The sequence below is a fragment of the Phalacrocorax carbo genome, chromosome 24 (genome assembly GCF_963921805.1).
Source record: "Phalacrocorax carbo chromosome 24, bPhaCar2.1, whole genome shotgun sequence".
Classification (NCBI taxonomy): domain Eukaryota; kingdom Metazoa; phylum Chordata; class Aves; order Suliformes; family Phalacrocoracidae; genus Phalacrocorax; species Phalacrocorax carbo.
In genome coordinates, this window is record NC_087536.1 from 365,980 (window position 1) to 386,612 (window position 20,633).

Below are 20,633 nucleotides of genomic sequence, written 5' to 3' on the forward strand. Positions count from 1 at the left end.
ACCGCTCCCCGCCCCGCTGTCCCCGTCCCCCCCTTCTCCCCCGCGCCGGGCGCTGAGATTTCTCGGTGGCGATGCACAAATATAACCGGGCTCGGCGCAGCACCCCCCGGCCGCCCACGGTCCCCATGGCAACGGCAGCGCCAGCCGCCAGCCGCCCACCCGCGCTCGCCCCGGGGTGGGCACCCGCCTGCCCGCGCCCCCCGGCACCCACGGGTGACGTGTGCCCGCGGCGGGGGGCAAGGACCCCCCACTGTCCCGGACCCCCAGCCAGGCCCTGGCTGCTGGTGGCCTCCAGGGTGGCCTCTGGGAGGGTGGGTGTGTGTCCCCCCCCAAAAAAAACTGTCCCCCCAGCATGTCTCTGGCATTGGGGGGCTTCAAGGTGCCCTTGGGGGGGGGGGCAGATTTTTGCCCTCCCCCCGAGCCCTCCCGCGTGTTCTGCTTAGGAGGGGGTTGGAGTCTGGAGGGGTTGTTTGGGGTAACATTGGGGGGGGGGCTTGGTGTTGGGGGGGCACGGGGGGGGGTCTCCCCAGGGGTGTGTGTGGTGAGATGCAGGGGGATGGTGAAGGGGGTGGATGCGGGGTCCTTGGGGAGGGGTGTCTGGATATTGGGGTCTTTTGGGGGGGGATCGGGGGGGTGGATTTGGGGTCCTTTAGGGGGAATGCAAGACCCCTGGGAGGGGTCTGGATATGGCAATATTGGGGGGCGGGGGGATCCCGGGGAGGGGGTCGGCATATGGCGGCCTGTTGGGGAGGTGGAGGGGGTCCTCAGGGCGGGGGGGTGTCTGGATTTGGGGTCATTTGTGGGGCGGGATGTGGGGTCCGTGGGAGGGGGTCTGGATGCGGGGATATTGGGAGGCGGGAATCCGGATATGGGGCTTTTTGCGGGGGTGGATGTGGGTCCCCCCCAAACTGTGGGGGGGATTTGTGATAAAGGGGTCCGGGGGCGGGGTTGGTCATGGGGCCCTGGGGGGTCCAACCCCGAGGCGGGGGGGTGCGGATGGGGACCGGCGGGCGTGGGGGGGGGGGGAGGGGTCCCCGGCGCGGGGGCAGGTCCGAGGCGGGGGGTGCCCCGGGAGGGGGAGGGGGGATCCCAGGCGGGGGGGCGGGGGGAGGGGGCGGCGGGGGCTGTCCCGGGCTGGTGCCTCCCCCGGCCGGTGCCTCCCCCGGCCCGGCAGCGCCTCCTCCCGCCCCCCCGCGCCAGGCGGAGCCGGAGCCGGAGCGGAGCCGGTGCCGGGGCGGCTCATTGCGGCGCGGCGCGGCGGCAGCATGGCCACCACCGTGCCCTGCACCCGCTTCACCGATGAGTACCAGCTCTACGAGGAGATCGGCAAGTAAGGGCCGCCGGTACCGGGCCCGGCCCCGGGCGCGGCCCCGGCCCCGGCCCGGCCGCGGGCGGAGCGCGGGGGGCGGGGGGCGCTGCCCGGGGTTCTGGCCGCCGCTCGCTGCAGACGTGACGCATCCCCCCCCCCCCTCCCTTTGGGGCCCCCCCCATCCCCCCCAACCGCGCCCCCCCCCCCCTCGGGACCGGCCCTGCCCAGCCCCCCCCCCCGCCGGCCCCCCCCCGCGCGGTACTGCCCTCCCCCCCGTACTGGCCTTGCTCCCTCCCCCGGTCCGGTACCTGCCCCCCTTGCCCCCAGCGTCCCCCCCCCAGCTCCGGCCGCAGGGACCTCCACCCATCCTTACAGGACCTCCCCCAATCTCTCCTGACCCCCCCCCCCCCCCCCCAGTCCTTAGCTATGCCCCGGTCAACCCAGACCCCTCCAAAGCCCCCCCAGTCCCCCATCACCCATCCCTATAGACCCCCCTCAGTCCTTACAGCTGCCCTTGACCCTACGGACCCCCCATCCTTATTAAGCCTCCCCATCTCTCCTGACCCCCCAGTCCTCATAGATCCCCCAGCATTCCCCATCCCACCCCTGGCTCCTACGGACCCCCCCAGCCCTTATAGACCCCCCCATCCTCACAGAACCCTTACATCTCCAGATCCCCTGGTCCTTATAGCCGCCCTGGTCCTTATAGACCCCCATCCCTCCAGACCTCCCCAAAGCCCTCACCGATACCCCCCCCCCCAGCCCTTATAGCCACACCGGTCCTTTCAGACCCCCCCCCAGTCCTGAGAGACACACCTCCCCGAGCCCTCATAGCCCCCCGGTCCCTATAGACATCCCTCATCCTCCAGACCGTCCTTGAGCCCTTATAGGCACTGGCTCCTTTTAGACGCCCCCCATCCTACAGGCCCCCCAATCTCTCCAGGCCCCTCCCCCATGTCTATAGACCCCTCATCCATATCTCCCCTTTAGTCCTTATAGACCCCTCTCATCCTCCAGCCCCCGTTAGACCCCTTTGGGCCTTATATAACTCCCAAAATCAGCTACCCCCTCCCCCTCTCCCCCCCAGGTTGGTCCTTATAGATGTCAGCCCTTCTGCTCCCGCCCCCCCAGACCTTAGAGACCCCCAGATCCCCCCTATCCCCCACGGGTCCTTCCACCCCCCCAGGCACCCCCAAGCATCCATCAACACCCCCCTCGGGGTGGGTGTTGGGGGGAGCTGAGGAAGAGCTTGTTTTGGGGTGGCTCATTTGCCCTGAAGACCATGGCGGGGGCAGATCCCCCCGACCGGTGTGCAGGGTTGGGGGGAGGTAAAACTTGGGGGGGGGGGCAGGGGGGCAGACTTCTTTGGTAGGGGGGGACACCGGGAGGGCCCCCATTAGCAGGGGGACATTTTGCAGGGATAGCTGTAGTCCCTTTGGGGGTAGGGGGGGACACACATGGTGCCATCGGGGGCTATTCCCTCGCTCTCCCCAAAATCCAGCTCGTCCTGGTTGCCATGGCAACGTGGTGTCTTCCCCCCCCCCCCCCCCGCCATGTCAGCCACCGCGCGTGTCCCCCCCCGCCCACGCCGGGATCGTTGGGGACATCTGCCCCCCCCCACCGGTGGGGAAAGTGAGGCACGGGGGGGCTCCATGGCTGTCGTCCCTCCCGCAGGAGCTGGCGCCCACCGTCTCCCCTGTCCCCGGGGCCGCGTGGGGAGGGGATGGGGGGCTGCCAGGCCCCGGGGAGCTCCCCCTCGTCCTCCGGCGGTGGCAGGGTCCCCGCCGTCCCGGCCAGCGCGGGGCCCTCGGTGTCCCAGGACGTGGGGACCCGGCGCAGTGGCAGGGGCTGGCCTGGCCCCCAGCCTCCCGGGGCCCACGTTTCCCCCGCGGGACCCTCAGCAGGGCCGGGGTGCTGCCGGCCTCTGCCGTGTCCCAGCTCAGGGAGCCGTGCCCTGCAAGGGTCCCCTCTGTGCCCCCCACCCCGACGCCGACCCCCCCCAGGAGTGGGTGCTGCCCTGGGGACCCCGGTGGGGAGGGCACAGGCAGGGTCGTTGGTCCTGGGAGGGGACAGGCGGGGGTGGCACTTGGAGGGGCTGCTGGCGAGTGGGTGCCGTGCCCAGCGTGGGCGCAACCGCGCTGTCCCCATCCCCGACCCTGTCCCCAGGGGCGCGGGCTCCCCGTGCCCCGCCGTGCCCGCAGCCGTGCCCTGTGCCCGCTGCCACCACCGCCATCACCATCGCCATCACCATCGCCACCAACACCGCCACCACCACCGCCATCACCACCACCATGGCCACCGCCGCCATCCGGGCCACCCACCGTCCCCATGGCAACGGGCTGCCAGTGCCGAGCCTTCCCTCGACCCCCTCCATGATGTCGGTCCCCGGGCTCCGCCAGGCGCCTGCCCTACTGAGCCCCCCACCATCCCGGTACCCCCCAGCACCCCCCATCTGCAGGTCCCCGGTGTGCCTGGGGTGGGGCCGAGCAGCGTCGGGGCCCCCCACCCGGTGTCGGGGTTCACCCCCTGGGTGCTGAGTCACGGCCGGCGCAGCCCCCGGCCATGGGGTGCTGAGTCACAGGTGGGAGCCCACCTGTGCCTGCTTCGGGGGGGGGGGCTGAGGCAGGCGGGGGGCGCTGAGCCTCTTCCCCTCCCCAGGGGGGCTTTCTCGGTGGTCCGGCGCTGCGTCAAGCTCTGCACCGGCCATGAGTACGCCGCCAAGATCATCAACACCAAAAAGCTCTCCGCCAGAGGTAGGACATCCCCGTGACACCCCCCGGCACCTGTGGGGTGGGTGCCCCTGGGACCACCCCCAGCACGGTCTCCCCGGTGCCCATGGTGACGCCCACGGCACCCGCAACACCCGCGGTGCTCGTGGCAGAGGGTGCCAGCTGGGGGTGCGGGGTGCTCCGTGGGGGCTGGATCCGGCCCTTCCCATCCCCCACCCCTCTCGCTGCCCCGTGGGGTCCGGCTGGCCACGCCCCCCCCCCCCCAGCTCCGGGCTGCCCCTCGGTGCCCCACAGCATCCCCTGGGGCCCTGCAGCACCCGTGGTGTCCCCTGCGGGGTGTGCGCTCGTGTGAGCAGGCTGCGTGTGCACACGTGTGCGTGCACAGGTCAGGGGTGTGCACGCACGGGTGTGTGCGTCGGGGGGTGTGTGTGGACAGGTGGCCGTGCGTGTGTGTGCACGGGCACGCGTGCTTGCACCGGTGCGAGCTCTGTGTGTGCTCATAGATGTGTGCGTGTGTGCGTTCATGGGTGTGTGCGCACACACACGTGTGTTCATGGGTGTGCACGTGTGCACACGTGAGCAGTGGGGAGGTGCACGAGCGTGTGCGAGCACAGGGGTGTGTGCTCGGTGTGCAGGGGTGTGAGCACACGGGTGTGAGCAGGAAGCGTGTGTGAGCGTGGGTGTGCGCACACGTCGGTGGGGTGTGTGCGCACAGGTGTGTGCGCTGCGTGCATGGGGCGATGTGTGCGCGCACGGGTGAGCAGGGCGTGGGTGCGTCCTGTGTCACAGGTGTGCGCACACCTCAGCAGCGCCTGTGTGCGCGCTCTGTGTGCGCACACACTCGAGCAGGGTGTGCCTGGGGTGTGTGCAGGTGTGGGGCGTGTGTGTGCACAGCGTGCGCGGGTGTAGGCGTGGGGGTGTGCACACCTGTGGGCAGGCAGAGTACGGTTGTACTGAGTGCGTGGGGGTGTAGCCTGTGTGTCTACACACGTGTGTGTACCTTGGCCGCGTGTGTGCACAGGTGTGAGCAGCGTGTGTTCGCTGTGTGTGAGTACGGTGTGCACCCACACGTGTGCACATCGTGTCTGTGCAGGCCGTGCATGGGTGTGCGCGCACATGTGTGTGCAGGCGGGGGCGTGTACTGCATGTGAGCTGTGTGTGATCATGGCTATGCACGTGTGCGTACACACACGCGTGTGCAGGGGTGTGTGAGCAGGTGCACGCCCGTGTCCGTGTGCCCTCCCCGCCCAGCACAGCCCTTCCCCGCGCACAGCCGGGGTTATACTCGCCCTGCCTGTCCCTGCCCGGCCCCCCCGGCCCCCGGAGCCACCCCCCCCGGCAGCAGCGTGGTACAGCAGGGCTGGGGGCAGCCGCACACAGGTACAGCTGCACCCCCGGTGCACGTGTATACGCAGGCACAACCATGCACAGGGACAGCCGCACGCTTGTACAGGGGCAAACGTGGCTGCACACAGGTACTGCCACGCACAGGGACAGCCGCGCACCCTGGCACACAGGCATACACAGGTACAGCCGCACGCTTACACGGTGGCAAACATGGGTGTGCACACACGTACAGCCACACAGAGAAGTACAGCCACACACGCAGGTACGGCCACGCACATGGGTACAACCACGTGGATGTACAGCTGCATGCACATGTGCTCACACACACAGGTACAGCTGTGCACAGGAGTACACCCGTGTGCACAGGTACAGCCAGACACATGGGTACAGCCACATGCGGCACACCTGCACAGGCGTGCACACCTACAGGCACACGTACCACACCCCACATACACGACAACCACACGTACGCCCACGCGTGCACAGCCACACGCAGGTGCACACTCACACATGTGCACAACCACACACAGGTACAGCCACGTGTGCTTGCACACCCACAACCACGTCCACACACACACACACACACAACACCGCGCAGATGTACATCCGTGCACACATGCACAGCTGCATAAACACACACAACTGCACAACCCACACACGTGTGTGCACACCTGCCCAGGCTCGCACACCCGCACGGGTGCATACCCAGACACCCCAACGCACACGTGCGCACGCCCACAGGCACACGCCCACGCACACCGGTACACGCGTGCACAGTCCCCACACACGCACACCAGCACGCACCCCCTGACGTGCGCACCCCCCGTGCACCCCCCGATGTGTGCATGCACACACACACACACACCCCCCCGCACACCTACCCACAGAGCCACGTGCACTCACACGTGGGCACCTGCGGGCTGCCCGGGATGGGGCCGAGGGGTGGGGCCGGCGGGGGGGCCGGGGGGGTGTGTGGGGACACGCGTGGGGCGAGTGCCCTGGCTGAGCCCTGTGTCCCCAGACCACCAGAAGCTGGAGCGGGAGGCCCGTATCTGCCGGCTGCTGAAGCACTCCAACATCGGTGAGTGGGGCCGCCGTGGGGGTGCGCAGGGTGCCCACCTGGGGACATGGCGGGGGGTCCCAGCCGTGGGGTCCTGCTGGGTGCCACCGTGGGGGTGTGCCACCCTGGGAATATGCAGGGTCCTGCTGAGTGTCACCACTGGGACATGCTGGGCCCCCCCCTGGGGTCCTGCTGGGGGCCCCCTGGGACGTGCTGGGTGCCACCCTGGTGACAAGAGGGTCCCACCCCTGGGGTCCTGCCGGGTCGTCCCCCCCCCGGGGACACGCTGGGTGCAGGTGTGAGGGCTACGTGTGACAAAGACATGCATGTGCCATGCGTGGCAGCTGCCCGGGGGGGCTGTGGGCTCACGGGGCCGCGGCTGAGCCCGTCCCCGTCCCCATCCTGTCCCCGCAGTGCGGCTCCACGACAGCATCTCGGAGGAGGGTTTCCATTACCTCGTCTTCGACCTGTGAGTGTGGCTGGGGGGGGTATCGGGGGGTCACGGGGGGGATTGGGGGTGCCCAGACGCCGGGGCGACACGGGGTCCCGGGGTGACGGGGTGCCCCGGCTGCATTGCAGGGTGACCGGCGGCGAGCTCTTTGAGGACATCGTGGCACGGGAGTACTACAGCGAAGCTGATGCCAGGTGAGTCCCCGTGCCCCCCCACACTCCCCCCCCTAAACCCCCCTGGGTACCCCCAGGCCCCCAGTGCCCTCCCCTGGGGGCTGCAGGGATGGGGCAGCTCCAGCAAGGCAGGCGGGGGACACCCACTGGGTGGGGGGGGTGCCCCCCCATTATTATAGCCCCCCCACTGGCTCCATCCTGCTGCCAGGCACCCCCCCACATCCCACCCCATGCTCCCCCCCGCCGCTGAGGCCTGGTGCTGTTATGACATGTGCTGGGGGGGGGCTGGTGGCAGGTGGGGGGCCCCCAGGGCCCCCCTGTGCCGGTACCGAGCCCCCAACGCCCTGTGTGCCTGCCGTGTGCCCGTCCCCGTGGTCTCTGGGCTTTCACAACATTGTTTCTCCCCCTCTCTCGTTCCCCCCATCTCCACCTCTCCCCGTCCCCCCACCCCGTGCCCCCCCCCCGTCTGTCCCCAACCTGCCCCCATCCCCGTCCCTCCCTGTCTCCCATCACGCGTCGCTCGGGCTCTGTGCGTGTCCGTGTGTCCGTCGTGTGTCTGTCTGTCCCACCACTGCCCCTCTGCTCGCTGCCCCCCCCGGCACCCCCTTTTTCCTGTGTTTTGCCTCCTGTCCCCCCCCCAACCTGCCCCTGGACCCCCCCATCCCCCTCCCCTGCCGCTCCACCCCTGTCCCCCATCCTGCCCCCCACTCCCATCCCATTCCTCTCCATTCTCACCCCTCTCTGACCCCCAACCTGCCCCCCCATCCCGGCACTCACTCCCACCCCCTCACCCCCAACCTGCCCCCCCATCCTGCCTCCCACTCCTGCCTCCTCACCCCCAACCTGCCCCCCATCCCGCCCCCACTCCTGCCTCCTCACCCCCAACCTGCCCCCCATCCCGCCCCCACTCCCGCCTCCTCACCCCCAACCTGCCCCCCATCCCGCCCCCCACTCCTGCCTCCTCACCCCCAACCTGCCCCCCATCCCGCCCCCACTCCTGCCTCCTCACCCCCAACCTGCCCCCCATCCTGCCCCCACTCCCGCCTCCTCACCCCCAACCTGCCCCCCATCCCGCCCCCCACTCCTGCCTCCTCACCCCCAACCTGACCCCCATCCTGCCCCTGTCCCACCCCTCCTTACCCCACCCTGCCCCTGTCCCACCCCCCGCCCCCGCCCCCCGTTTTGTTTTGCAGTCACTGTGTCCATGAGCTATTAGCACGCGTTTCTCCCACCCATCACTTTGCCCCTGTGCAGAGGGAGCCGCAGGTCAGTATAACGGGGGGGGGGGCCGTGCCCCCTGCGCTGCCCCTGCCCGCCGGAGCTTCCCGCTTCCCGGCCCCCCGCTCCCCTCGCTGGGACCCCACTTTGGGGCTCTCTCCTCCCTCCTTTTTCTCCCCCCCCCCCACCTTTTTTTGCGCCCCCCCGCAGGGAGGTTGCCCAGCCCATGCCCCAGCACCCCCAGCCAGGCGGGGGCCCCCCCTTCACCCCCATTTCAGCCTCTCATCCCCCCGCTCCTTCCCTCTTTCTTTCGTGTCTCGTCTCCATCTGCCCTCCCCACACACCCCCGTCCCGTCCCGTCCCCCGCCGTGAGTCCTGTCTGGGGGACCCCGGTGTCTGGGCGGCAGCAGGGCTTGGGGGGGTGGGGCGTCCCCGTGGTGGTGGGGGGCACAGCAGCACCATTAGGGTGACCCCCATGGCTCCGTGCCAAAATGGGAGCACCCCCTGACAGGCACCGAGGGGTGACCCCCCAGACAGTGACCCCCTGCAGGGGTGACCCCCCCCCCAGGCAGGGGTACGGGGGGGTGCCAAGCTCAGCACCCCCCCCAGTATGAGATGACTGTTTCTGTAGGGCCCCCCCAGGGCACAGCGGGGTGCCAGCAGCGGCACAGGGGGCCGGTTTTGGTGGGGGCGCAGGTCCCAGGTGCCCCCCCCCAGGCAGGGGGGGTTCGGGAGGTGGTGGCAGCGGGGGAGGGGGGCAGCATATCCCTGACACCCCCCCCCAAATTTGCATGCAGCCACTGCATCCAGCAGATCCTGGAGGCCGTCCTCCACTGTCACCAAATGGGGGTTGTCCACAGGGACCTCAAGGTGAGTGACACCCCCCCGCCGTCTGTCTGTCCGTCCCTCCGCACAGGGTGGTTCTCTCCCCTTCCAGGGCCTGGGAGGGAGACGGGGTGATGCTGGGTGGGACACGGGGTGGTGGTGGGGCACAGGGTGACGCACCCCCGGGCCCTTGGCACGGGGCAGCCGCGGAGCTGCCTGTGGCACGGGGCTGGCAGAGGCTCGCCTGAGGGCTGCAGAGCACCCTCTGCTTCCCCCCCGTGCCCTGCGCTGCCCTCCTCCCACCGCCCCCGGTGCCGCCCGCCGCAGCCGGAGAACCTGCTCCTGGCCAGCAAGTGCAAAGGGGCAGCGGTGAAGCTGGCCGACTTTGGCCTCGCCATCGAGGTGCAAGGGGATCAGCAGGCCTGGTTTGGTGAGTGCCACCGCATCCCCGTGCCCACCGCGTCCCGTCCCAGTGCCCACCACCTCCCCGGTCCCCGTGCCCGCCGTATCCCCATGCCCAAAGCATCCCCATCCCCGTGCCCACCGTGTCCCCGTGCCCACCGCGTCCGCGTCCCAGTGCCCACCACCTCCCGGTCCCCGTGCCCACCGTATCCCCATGCCCAAAGCGTCCCCATGCCCAAAGCGTCCCCATCCCCGTGCCCACCGTGTCCCCGTGCCCGCCACGTCCCCGTGCCCACCGCGTCCCGTCCCAGTGCCCACCACCTCCCGGTCCCCGTGCCCACCGTATCCCCATGCCCAAAGCATCCCCATCCCCGTGCCCACCGTGTCCCCGTGCCCGCCACGTCCCCGTGCCCACCGCGTCCCGTCCCAGTGCCCACCACCTCCCCGGTCCCCGTGCCCGCCGTATCCCCATGCCCAAAGCATCCCCATCCCCGTGCCCACCGTGTCCCCGTGCCCGCCACGTCCCCGTGCCCACCGCGTCCCGTCCCAGTGCCCACTGTATCCCTGAGCCCACCATGTCCCGTGCCATACCCACCATGTCTGTGCCCCATGCCCAAGGCAGCCTGCCCACCCTGTCCCGGTCCCGTGCCCACCTTGTCCCCATGCCGTGCCCACCAAATCCCCCCGTGCCCGCTGCGTCTCCCCGTGCCCGCTGCGTCCCTACCCCGTGCCCAGCACATCCCTGCCCCACGCCCGTGCCCCAGCCCCGTGCCCGCCCCCGTCCTACCCCGTCCCCATCCCCGCCACTGCGGCTCAGCTCCTGCCCGTCTCCGTCCCAGGCTTCGCAGGCACGCCTGGCTACCTCTCCCCCGAAGTCCTGCGCAAAGAGGCCTACGGCAAACCTGTGGACATCTGGGCGTGCGGTAAGAGCCTGCGGATCCCGGCCCGATCCCGGCCCCCTCCCATCCTTATCTCAGTCCTGGTTCCATCCTAAGGCCCTTCCGGGTCCCTTCCTGGCTCCATCCTCGTCCCATCCCACTCCCACCCCAGTCTCATCCTGTACCCTATCCAAGTTCTATGCTGGTCCCATCCCAGTTCCTGCCCCAGCCCTATCCCATTCCTCATCCTTTGCTCCACCCTGTCCCCATCCCGGTCCCACCAGTCCCCACGCTGTGCCCACCCCGTGCCATGTGCCCCAGCCATGCCGTGCTCTCCCAGGTGGGTGGGTGGGTGCTGCCATTGGTGATGGTGCCGTCCTGGTGGGACCCTGGAGGCTGGCATGGAGACAGGCCATCCTGGGGCCACCAATTCCCTGGGGCAGGGCGGGAGGGAGCCACGGGGAGGCTGGGGGGCCCCATCCCCCCCGGCCCTGACCCCCCTTTCCCTCACCCAGGTGTCATTCTGTACATCTTGCTGGTGGGCTACCCGCCGTTCTGGGACGAGGACCAGCACAAACTCTACCAACAGATCAAGGCCGGTGCCTACGACGTAAGTCACTGGTGCCAGGCACCCCCTCCGCGCTGCAGCCAGCTGGCTTGTTAACCCTGGAACCTACTGAGGGACACTACAGCTAATCACCACCAGGGAGAGCCTGGGGGAGGGCTTTGGGCCACGCCTCCGGTGACTGGTTGGGGACACATGGGGAGGGGGAGGGACGCAGGGCCGCAGGTGCAGTGGGGCACAGCCATCACCCCACCACGTCGCCACCCCGCAGTTCCCTTCACCCGAGTGGGACACGGTCACCCCCGAAGCGAAAAACCTCATCAACCAGATGCTGACCATCAACCCCGCCAAGCGCATCACAGCCCACGAAGCCCTCAAGCACCCGTGGGTCTGCGTAAGTGCTGTCCGTGCCCCCCCCCCCCCTCCCGGTTTATGTGTGTCCCCCCCAGCCTGGTGGCCACCGGCGCCTGGCGCTGACCCCCCTGTCCCCCACAGCAACGCTCCACCGTGGCCTCCATGATGCACAGGCAGGAGACGGTAGAGTGTCTGAAAAAGTTCAACGCCCGGAGGAAGCTCAAGGTGAGACCGAGGAGCGCGGGCTGGATCCGGCCCTGGCCGTGCCCGGTGCTTCCCCACCTGCCACCGCCCCGCCCCGCCCCGCCCCGCGGCCCTCCCGTGGGGCACAGTCCCACCCTGCCTGTGCCCGGTGCAGTATGGCCGCATCGTGGCAGCACCTGGTGCAGCGCGGTCCTGTCCCAGCCACCCCACGGTCCCAGCCTCGCCGTGCCCGGTGCTCTGCCACGGGCCCCAGTCCCACCCCCGCGGTCCCCAGCGCAGCAGGGACCAATCCTGCCCCTGCCCGGCACATCCCACTGTGCCATGGCCCCATCCTGCACCCCGCACCGCATCGCCACGCCCCACGGGCCCCATCCTGCACCCCCATCACATCGCTGCACCCCACGGGCCCCATCCTGCCTCCCCCCATCCCCAGGGCCTGATCCTGCGCCCTCCCTCCCTTGCAGGGCGCCATCCTCACCACCATGTTGGCCACCAGGAACTTCTCAGGTAAGGGGGGGCTCCCGTTGCCCGGGGGGGCCGGGGGCCACAGCCCCCAGCCCGCAGCCCCCGCCGAGGCTGGTGCCCCCCTCCCCCCTCTCTCTGTCACTGTCTTTCTCTCTTTCTCCCCTCCACACCCTCACCCCCCCCCACCCCCCCAATTTTTTCCCTGTCGGCGAGGACGGGGGTGTGTGTTAGCCAAGGGGGGGGGCAGGACCCGGCCCCCCCCCCGCCCCACGCACACAGCAGCAGGTAGTGCCCGGTCACCGTGCCCCCCCCCCCCCCACTCCGGTGGCTGGTGGGGGGGACCGGGGCGGGGTGGGGAAAACGATGGAGCAGCGCCAGCCACTCCCAGGCCTGAGGCCGGGGTGATGGGCACCCCAAGACTTGTTGGGCGGGGTGGGTGGGACGGTGGGGGTCCTGGCTGCAGCCCCTCCCCCCCGCCTGCCCCCACCCCCCCTAACAGGAGCTCTGCTCCCTTTCTCTCCTCTCTCTCTCTCTTCTGCCCGTCTCCTGCCCGCAGTGGGCAGACAGACCACCGCTCCTCCAACCATGTCGGCGGCCGCCGCCGGGGCCCCCCTGGGGCTGGTGGAACAAGGTAGACGCGTCCGCAAAGGGCCCCCCCGGCCCCTCCCCAGCCCCGCTTGGTTTCTGTGTGTCCCATCCCCCCCCCGCCCTAGATCCTTCGTACCCCCTCCTACACCCCATCCTCTTCCTCACCCACCACTCCCCCCCCCCAACGGGTTTCGGGTGCCCTCCTCGGAAATCGGAGCGCATGCATGGCCCCCCTGCATTGCCCCCAGCCCTGCACCCCCTTCCCAGCCTCTCCCCCTCCCCACGGGGACTGAGAGATGCCACTGTGTCCCCCCCCGCTGTCACCCCCTCGGCTGGCCCCAGGGGGTCTTTGTGCCGCCCCTTGACCCCCCCCCCGCAGTGCTTCCCCTCTGTCCCCATCCCAGGGTGGGCTGCTTGGGCGCTTGTGCCCCCCTCCGGGCCGGTGGTCCCTGGTGGAGGGGGACACACTGTGGTGGCACCCCCAGAGGACCCCTGGGGATCCCCACCTGGGTCAGCAATGGGGAGCTGGGGGGGATAATTTTAGGGTGGCCCCCCCCATTGCTCCCACCCCACACACAGGGGGGGCACACTGGCGCATGGAGGGGGGCAAACCAGCTGCATGCCCCGTGTCGTCCCCCCCCCGTGTCCCCCCCTGTGTGTCCCCCCCCGCACACCTCCCCCCTCCCCAGCATGTGCCCCCCCCCGCATGCCCCCCCTGCACGGCTTCCCGAGAGCTGCAGCCGGTGTTCGTGGCGCCGCGAAACACTTGGCGGGTCTTAAACCATGCCCCCCCCCTCCCAAGGGCTATAGCTGCCCCCCCCGCCGGGGATCCCCCCCGGCCCCCCCCAATTTGGCTCTGGTTTAAACCCCCACCTCTCAGCGCCCGCCTGCTTTCGGAGGAGGGACCAGGACCCTTGGGGACACCCCACCAGGGACCCCTGTGGGGACACGGGTCCGCTGGGGGGGCAGGGGTGTCCCCTTCCCCCCCGCCATTGGGTGATGCTCCGTGCCACCCTGCTGTCACCGATGTGTCACCGCACAGCCCCTGCCACCCCGTGCCGCCGGCGGGGGGGTCCCCGAGCTCAGAGGAGCGACGAAGATGCTTGAGGTGACACCCCCCCGCCATGGCCACTTGTGTCACCCCTCCATGTCCCCACCCCCCCCACTGGCCAGAGATCCTGATAGCAGTGACAGAAGCTCCTCGCCCCGTCCTCGTCCCCCTCCAGGGTGACACCGGGGGGGCACAGGGGGCCACCCCCCCACCCCCGGACTCAACTCATCTTTTTTATGTTCTTTTTTTTTTTATGTTTTTTTCCCTTTTTCCTCCTTTCCCTCTCCGTTTCTCTCTCACCCCCCCTCTCTCTCGCTTTCCTCTCTGCATTTCTCCAAGGTAAGCCAGCCCTGCACCCCCCTGTGGGGGCCACCAGGATGGGGACCTCCCCCAGCTTATGTGTGTCCCCTCCCAGGTTGGGGACACCCCTCCCAGGATGGGGAACCCCCCCAGGATGGGGACACCCCCCCTCCCAGTGTGTTCCCCTCCCCCGACACTGGGGTGGCGGCTGTTGCCGACACCTGGGGGGCATCAGGGTGGGGGGGCCAGGGAGGGGTCAGGGTTGGGGACACACACAGTGTCCCTTGTCCCCAAGGGAGGGGACAGCCGCTGACGCTCTTCCCCCCCCCCCCCCCCGCAGCAGCTAAGAGCTTACTGAACAAGAAGGCGGACGGTGTGAAGGTGAGGGGCTGCGGGGGGGCGCGGGGGGGGGGCCACCCCCAACCCATGCCACTGAGTGCCCCCTCTCTCCCCCCAGCCTCAGACCAACAGCACCAAAGGCAGCGCTGGCGTCACCAGCCCCAAGGGGACGCTCCCACCCGCTGCGCTGGTAGGTGCCCCCCGCCCCCAGCATCCCCCCCCCCGCATCCCACCCCGGCCGGATCCATCCCGCCAGCCCATCCCATCCATTGCCATGCGCCCCCGCCGCCTCGGCCGGCTGTCTGTCTGTCTGTCCGTCAGTCCCTGATGTCGCTGGGGATGGGGGGGGGGAACACGGTGTCGCGGGGAAGGGGATGGAGACGGGGGCTCGGGACACGGGCGCAGGGGTGCCCCTGCCATACGGACCAGGTGGGTGCAGGTGGCGTCCCGTGCCATGGGCGCAGCGAGGCGGGTGCTGGATACGGCCACGGGGCGCCCCGTCATGCCGACGGCAGGGTGGGTGCAGGGTGCAGGCCCGGGGCTGGGGCTGCCCACCACGACCCTGCCGATAAGGTAAGCGCAGGACGCGGGCCGGGGGCTGCCCGGCCGGCACCGCGGGATGCGGGGATGCCCCGGCGGTGCAGACGACAAGGTGGGTGCAGGATGCGGGCATGGGGCTGCCAGCGCGACGCAGCCGGCACAGAGGGTGCAGGACATGGGCAGGGGGCTGCCCAGCCCGTGTGGGATGCGGACGCGGGGATCCCCAGCTGGCGCAGTGAGTACGCGGGCACAGGGATGCCCGAGCACAGCGAGTGCAGGATACGGGCACGGGGCTGCCCTCCACGACGCGGCCGGCTCCTCCTCGGCCATCCACGGGGTCCCGCTGCGTCTCTCCCCCTCTCTCTGCTCTCTCCCCCCTTTGCCCCCCAACCCCACCGCTGTCTTTCTGTGAATTAAACCATTTGGCTTTCGCTGGACTAATGACTCTCTGCTTCTCTCCCCCCTCTGCCCCTCCCCGAATCCGGTCTGGGTCTCTCTTCGCCCCCGTCCGCGTGCCGCTCGCTCCGTCGTCCCCCCCCCCCGTTGTCCCCCCTGGGCTCTCGCTTCCTCCCGCCCCCCCCCCGCCTCTGTCTCTCTCCCTTCTCCCATAGGAGCCTCAAACTACCGTAATTCATAACCCCGCGGACGGCATAAAGGTATTGCTGCCTCTCTTCCCTTCTCGCCTCACCCGCGTTCGTTAGCCCCCGGGGTCCTTTGGGGCCCCGCTTTCCACCTCCATCCTCCCCCCAGCATCAGCCATGGCGCAGGGCAGGGAGGGGGCTGACGCGGTGCTGGAGCGGACGAGGATCGCGCACGGGGTGCGGCGACGGCGGGGGGATCCCCCCCCCACCCCTCCCGCGGCATCCGGCATCGCCGGGGTCCTGCCGAGCCCCAGCCGGGCTCATCCCCGCCCCCGTCCCTGGCCGGGCCGGATTCTGACCCGCTCTGTTTGTGTCTCTCCCCCCGCACCGCTGCCGTCCCGCTGGCAGGAGTCGTCCGACAGCACCAACACCACCATCGAGGATGAGGACACGAAAGGTGATGGGGCTGTGGGAGGGCACTGGAATGCGCTGGGATGCACTGAGATGGCGCTGGGATAACACCAGGATGCATTGGGGTGCACTGGGATGGAGCTGGGACACACTGGGACGGTGCTGGGATGGCGCTGGGATAGCACCAGGATGCACTGGGAGGGCGCTGGGATAGCACCAGGATGCACTGCAGTGCACTGGGATGGAGCTGGGATGCACTCAGAGGGTGCTGGAATGCACTGGCATGGAGCTGGGATGCACTGGGAATGCACTGGGATGGCACCAGGATGCATTCAGGTGCACAGACGTGGCACTGGGATGGAATGGGATGGCATTGGGATGCATTGAGATGCACTGGGATGGAACTAGGAGGCACTGGGATGGCACTGGAATGGCTCTGGGATGGCACCGGGATGGACTGGGAGCCAGTGTAATGGTACAGGACATATTGGGTTGGCATTGGGTTCCACTGGGATGGCACCAAGATGGCTTGGGATGGAACTGGGATGTATTGGGATGCATTTATTGGCACGGGGACACACTAGGATGCGCTGGAATGGCATTAGGATGCACTGAAGTGAACTGGGATGGAACTGGGATGTATTGGGATGCACTGCGATGGCATGGGGACACACTGGGATGGCACTGGGATGCTCTGGAATGGCTCTGGCATGGCACCAATGTGCATTAGGGTGCACTGGGATGGCACTGGGATGCATTGACATGCACAGGGGTAGCACTGGGATGCACTGGGATATACTGGGATGGCACTGGGATGCCCTGGGATGACACTGGGACACAGTGGGATGGTACCAAGAGGAATGGAGAAGCACTGGAAAGTCAGTGAGATGCAGTGGCTAGGACTAGGCTGTACTGGAATGTACTGGATTGGCACTGGGACACAGCAGGGTGGCACTGAGATTACTGGAGTGTAATGAAATGCTCTGGAATAGCACTGGGACATACTGGGATGGAACTGGGTTGTGTTGGGATGCACTGGAGTGGCACTGGGATGCAGTAGGGTGGCACTGGGATGCACTGGGGTTGCATCGGGATGAAATGAGGAACTGGGATATAATGGAGGGGCTGCACTGGAACACACTGGGATTGCACTGGTGTGCGGTGGGACACACTGGAATTCAACAGCATGACACTGGGATGGAACTGGGGTGAACTGGAATGGTTGGAGCGGCACTGGGTTGCAATAAAGGCACTGGGATGGCCCCGAGATGTACTGGTGTAAGCTGGGGTGTATCGGGATGCGCAGGAATGGAACTGGAATGCTCCAGGATGTAACTGGGATGTAGTGGAATGCACTGGAATGGCACTTGAATGTACTGGAGTGTCACTGGGATGCAGTAGGATTGTACTGGGATGGAACTGGGGCATATTGGAATGCACTGGGGTGGCACTGGGATGTGTTGTGATTCACCTGCATGAAACTGGGATCTATTGTAATACACGGGGATGGTACTGGGATGCACTGAAATGGCACCGAGCCACAGTGGGATGGACACTGGTATGGAACTGGGTGTACTAGGATGCACTGGGATATTCTGGGATGTGCTGGGGTAACATTGGGATGAGCAGGGAAGCACTGGGACATGCTGAGCTGGCACTGGGCAGTACTGGGATGTGCTGGGAGGGGTACTGGGACACCTGGGTGGGCCGTGGGGATGTCGAGACTGGTGTGGCGGAGCCGTGGGGGCCTGAGGCGCACAGAGGGCCCTGCATCTGTCCGTGGTCCGGCCGTCTGTCTGCCCCCATGGTCCGTGCGTCTGTCCCCATAGCCCATCCCTGTCCCCATAGGTCTGTACAGCTCACTTCATGGTGTGTCTGTCTGTCCCCATGGCCCCTCTGTCCTTGTGGTCAGTCTGTCTGTGCATCCCTATGGTCCGTGTGCCTGTCCCCATGGTCTGTCCGTCCCCATGGCTTGTGCATCTGTCCCCACAGTTTGTCTGTCTGTCCATCCCCACAGTCCGTGTGCCTGTCCCCATGGTCTGTCCGTCCCCATGGCTTGTGCATCTGCCCCACAGTTTGTCTGTCTGTCCATCCCCACGGTCCGTGTGCCTGTCCCCATGGTCTGTCCGTCCCCATGGCTTGTACATCTGCCCCACAGTCTGTCTGTCTGTTCCTGTGCCCCCCTCCCCCCTTCTCCATCCCCTGTGTCACCGGGTCCATCCCCACATTCCCACCCACCCCCACCCCACGGCGTGGGTCCATCCCTTCCCCTCCCCCCACCGGCCCCACACCTCCCCCCGCCACTATCGCCATCGTCCCCCCCACCCCTGCGGGGTTGGGGCGGGGCAGGGCGGGGCAGGGCGGGGCGGGGTGGGCACTGACGCTGGCCATCCTCCCCCCAGCCCGCAAGCAGGAGATCATCAAGATCACGGAGCAGCTCATCGAGGCTGTCAACAACGGGGACTTCGAGGCCTACGCGTGAGTGCAGCCTGTGGGTGTGGCCGGGCGGGGCGGGGCCGGGCGGGGCCACGGCTCACCCATTGCCTTGCAGGAAGATCTGCGACCCGGGGCTCACCTCCTTTGAGCCCGAGGCTCTGGGCAACCTGGTGGAGGGCATGGACTTCCACCGCTTCTACTTTGAGAACTGTGAGTGCTGGCGCCCCGCCCGTGCCCTGCCCCACCTGTGCCCCACCCTGCCCGTGCCCCGCCCTGCCCACGCCCATGCCCTGCCCCCGCCCTGCCCGTCCTCTCCCTGTCCTGCCCACCCCCCTCCATCCCACCGGTTCCCTGCCTGCTTGCCCAGCCCATCCTGCCCCTCCCTGCCTGGCCCTGCCCGGTGGCCGTGCCTGGCCCTGTCTGCCCCCCTCCTGCCTGCCAGGCAATCTCGGCCATCCCCTGCCCTTTTCTGCCTGTCGGTCTGTCCGTCCAAACTTCCCAGCCCCCTCCTGGCCCCTAGCCGTGTCCTGCTTGGTCCCTCTGGCCATCCCTCCTGCCCATCGCCTGCCTATCCTTCCTGGTCCCCTGCCCATCCTCTGCCTGGCTGCTGCCCGCTGCCCTGCCCGCTCTTCATCTGGGTCTCGCTGCGCGCCTGTCCATCCTGTCTGCATGTCCATCCACCCGTCTCTGCCTGCTTGTCCGTCCTGCCTGCACCCTCCCTGCCTGCCCATACACCCCTCCCAGCCCATGTCCCTCCCTGCCCACCCTGTCCCAGCTGTCTGTCCATCCTGCTGGGCTGCTGTCTGCATCCCCCAGCTGCCCGCCTGTCCATCCTGCCTGTATCCCTGTCTGCCCGCCCAGCCCCATGCCTGCCTGTCCATCCACCTGCCCGGCCCCTGCCCGTGCCCCGCTGCTGACAGCCGCCCCCCCCCCCCCGGCAGTGCTCTCCAAGAACAACAAGCCGATCCACACGACCATCCTGAACCCCCACGTGCACGTCATCGGGGAGGACGCCGCCTGCATTGCCTACATCCGCCTCACCCAGTACATCGACGCCCAGGGCCGGCCCCGCACCAGCCAGTCGGAGGAGACCCGCGTCTGGCACCGCCGCGACGGCAAGTGGCAGAACGTCCACTTCCACGGCTCGGGGGCCCCCGTCGCCCCGCTCCAGTGAAGGTGAGCGCAGGATTGGGGTTGGGGGGGGCCGGGGGGCCCCGGTTCTGGCTCACAGGGGGTTCCCCCCGCCCCGCATGCCATCCCCGCAGAGCTCGCGGTGGCTGTCCTGGTTCCAGCCTGACGGAGACGGCGATGGGAGCCGAGCCGGCAGCCGGAGCTGCGGCCCCGAAGCACGCGTCCGCATGCCTGTCCCCCCTCCGCCCCGGCCCCTGCTCCTCCCCCTCCAGTGCCTGTGTTTGCAGAAAACAAAAAGACAAAAAAAAAGAAAAAAAAAAAGCCCAAAACGACAACAACAACCAAAAAAAAAAGGCAAAAAAAAATAAAGGGGGGGGGGAATAAAAAAACCCAAACCCTAAACCCCAACCCAACCACACACACACGCGCCCAGAAACCAACCCAGCCGCTCGGCCACAGGCAGGGGGACGCCCCTGCGGCCAGACACCCCCCCCACCCATCTCCACCCTGGGGGGTGGGTGTCCCCGGCTGGCGGGGGGGGGCGGCCCCGATCCCCCTCTCCCCGGCTGTGCTTGTGGCGTTTTGCTGTTGCTGGTGGTGGATGTTGTTCTTTGGACTCTGCTTTCGCTCGTCCCCTCCCATCCCTGTACATAGAGAGAGCTCTTTATTTTTGAATTCCCACGGGGGTCCCCGGCCATGGGGTGCTGCCGGGTGGTAAGCGGGGGGGCGGGGGGGGGGAGCAGCCCTAGCACCCCCCCCGCACCCCCCCTCAAAGTCTGGTGCTGCTCCCTGGGAGCGGTGCCCATGGGGGCAGGGGCAGGGGGCATGGTGGGTGCCTTTGGGAGGGTCCCCCCAGCGGGCACCGCTGTGTCCCCATCCCGGTGACAAAGCCTGGGCACCCAGCACCCTGGGCACCCCTCCCCGGGCAGGCGGATGGCCGGGTGCCAGCTCTGGGTGCTGGCGGGGCTGGGGGGATGTGGGTGCCACATAACGGGGCTGGGGGGGCAGCTGGGGGGCTGCGCCCAGGTGGCGGGGGTCAGGGCGGGGGGGGTCAGGGCGATCCAGCCAGCACTGACGCAGCATCGAAAGCACTTTAGACTAAGAGAACGGGTCTCTTAGGGGGCACAGGCTGCTCCGCCGGGTGCCGGGGGTCCCCCCTGCCACTCCCCCCTGGCTCTGGCCAAGGGTGTTTACTCCCCTCCTGCACCCCTTCCCCCTGGCCAGTGCTTGGGGAGACCCCGTCTCCCCCCGACTCCCCGTCCCGGGGGAGCATCAC

The 20,633-nt window shown here is 68.5% G+C and overlaps 1 protein-coding gene across 7 annotated transcripts; it reads left to right on the forward strand.

The window, feature by feature from the left end:
- Positions 1-1,184: 1,184 nt before the first annotated feature.
- CAMK2B (calcium/calmodulin dependent protein kinase II beta) lies at positions 1,185-20,356 on the forward strand. 7 transcript variants are annotated; one of them, XM_064472850.1, is made up of 21 exons: positions 1,185-1,330; positions 3,968-4,062; positions 6,407-6,466; positions 6,860-6,914; positions 7,025-7,090; positions 9,085-9,157; positions 9,440-9,542; positions 10,354-10,437; positions 10,908-11,002; positions 11,229-11,351; positions 11,453-11,536; positions 11,980-12,022; positions 12,537-12,611; positions 14,260-14,300; positions 14,377-14,448; positions 15,410-15,454; positions 15,788-15,836; positions 18,193-18,268; positions 18,342-18,436; positions 19,168-19,402; positions 19,492-20,356. In XM_064472850.1, the coding sequence occupies exons 1-20, from the start codon at positions 1,266-1,268 to the stop codon at positions 19,398-19,400; spliced, it is 1,632 nt and encodes a 543-aa protein (XP_064328920.1). In that variant the 5' UTR covers positions 1,185-1,265; the 3' UTR covers positions 19,401-19,402; positions 19,492-20,356. The 7 variants fall into 7 exon arrangements, with proteins under 7 accessions (XP_064328920.1, XP_064328921.1, XP_064328924.1 ...); XM_064472851.1 differs by having other exon boundaries at positions 14,263-14,300; XM_064472854.1 differs by lacking the exon at positions 12,537-12,611.
- Positions 20,357-20,633: the final 277 nt, after the last annotated feature.

Excerpts from the sequence above, each read along its gene's own strand:
- CAMK2B (XM_064472850.1), top strand. The coding sequence starts at position 1,266 with ATGGCCACCACCGTGCCCTGCACCCGCTTCACCGATGAGTACCAGCTC. Across the intron at positions 9,158-9,439 it reads TTGTCCACAGGGACCTCAAG|CCGGAGAACCTGCTCCTGGC; the intron begins GTGAGTGACACC and ends CGCCCGCCGCAG. Across the intron at positions 15,837-18,192 it reads CGAGGATGAGGACACGAAAG|CCCGCAAGCAGGAGATCATC; the intron begins GTGATGGGGCTG and ends TCCTCCCCCCAG.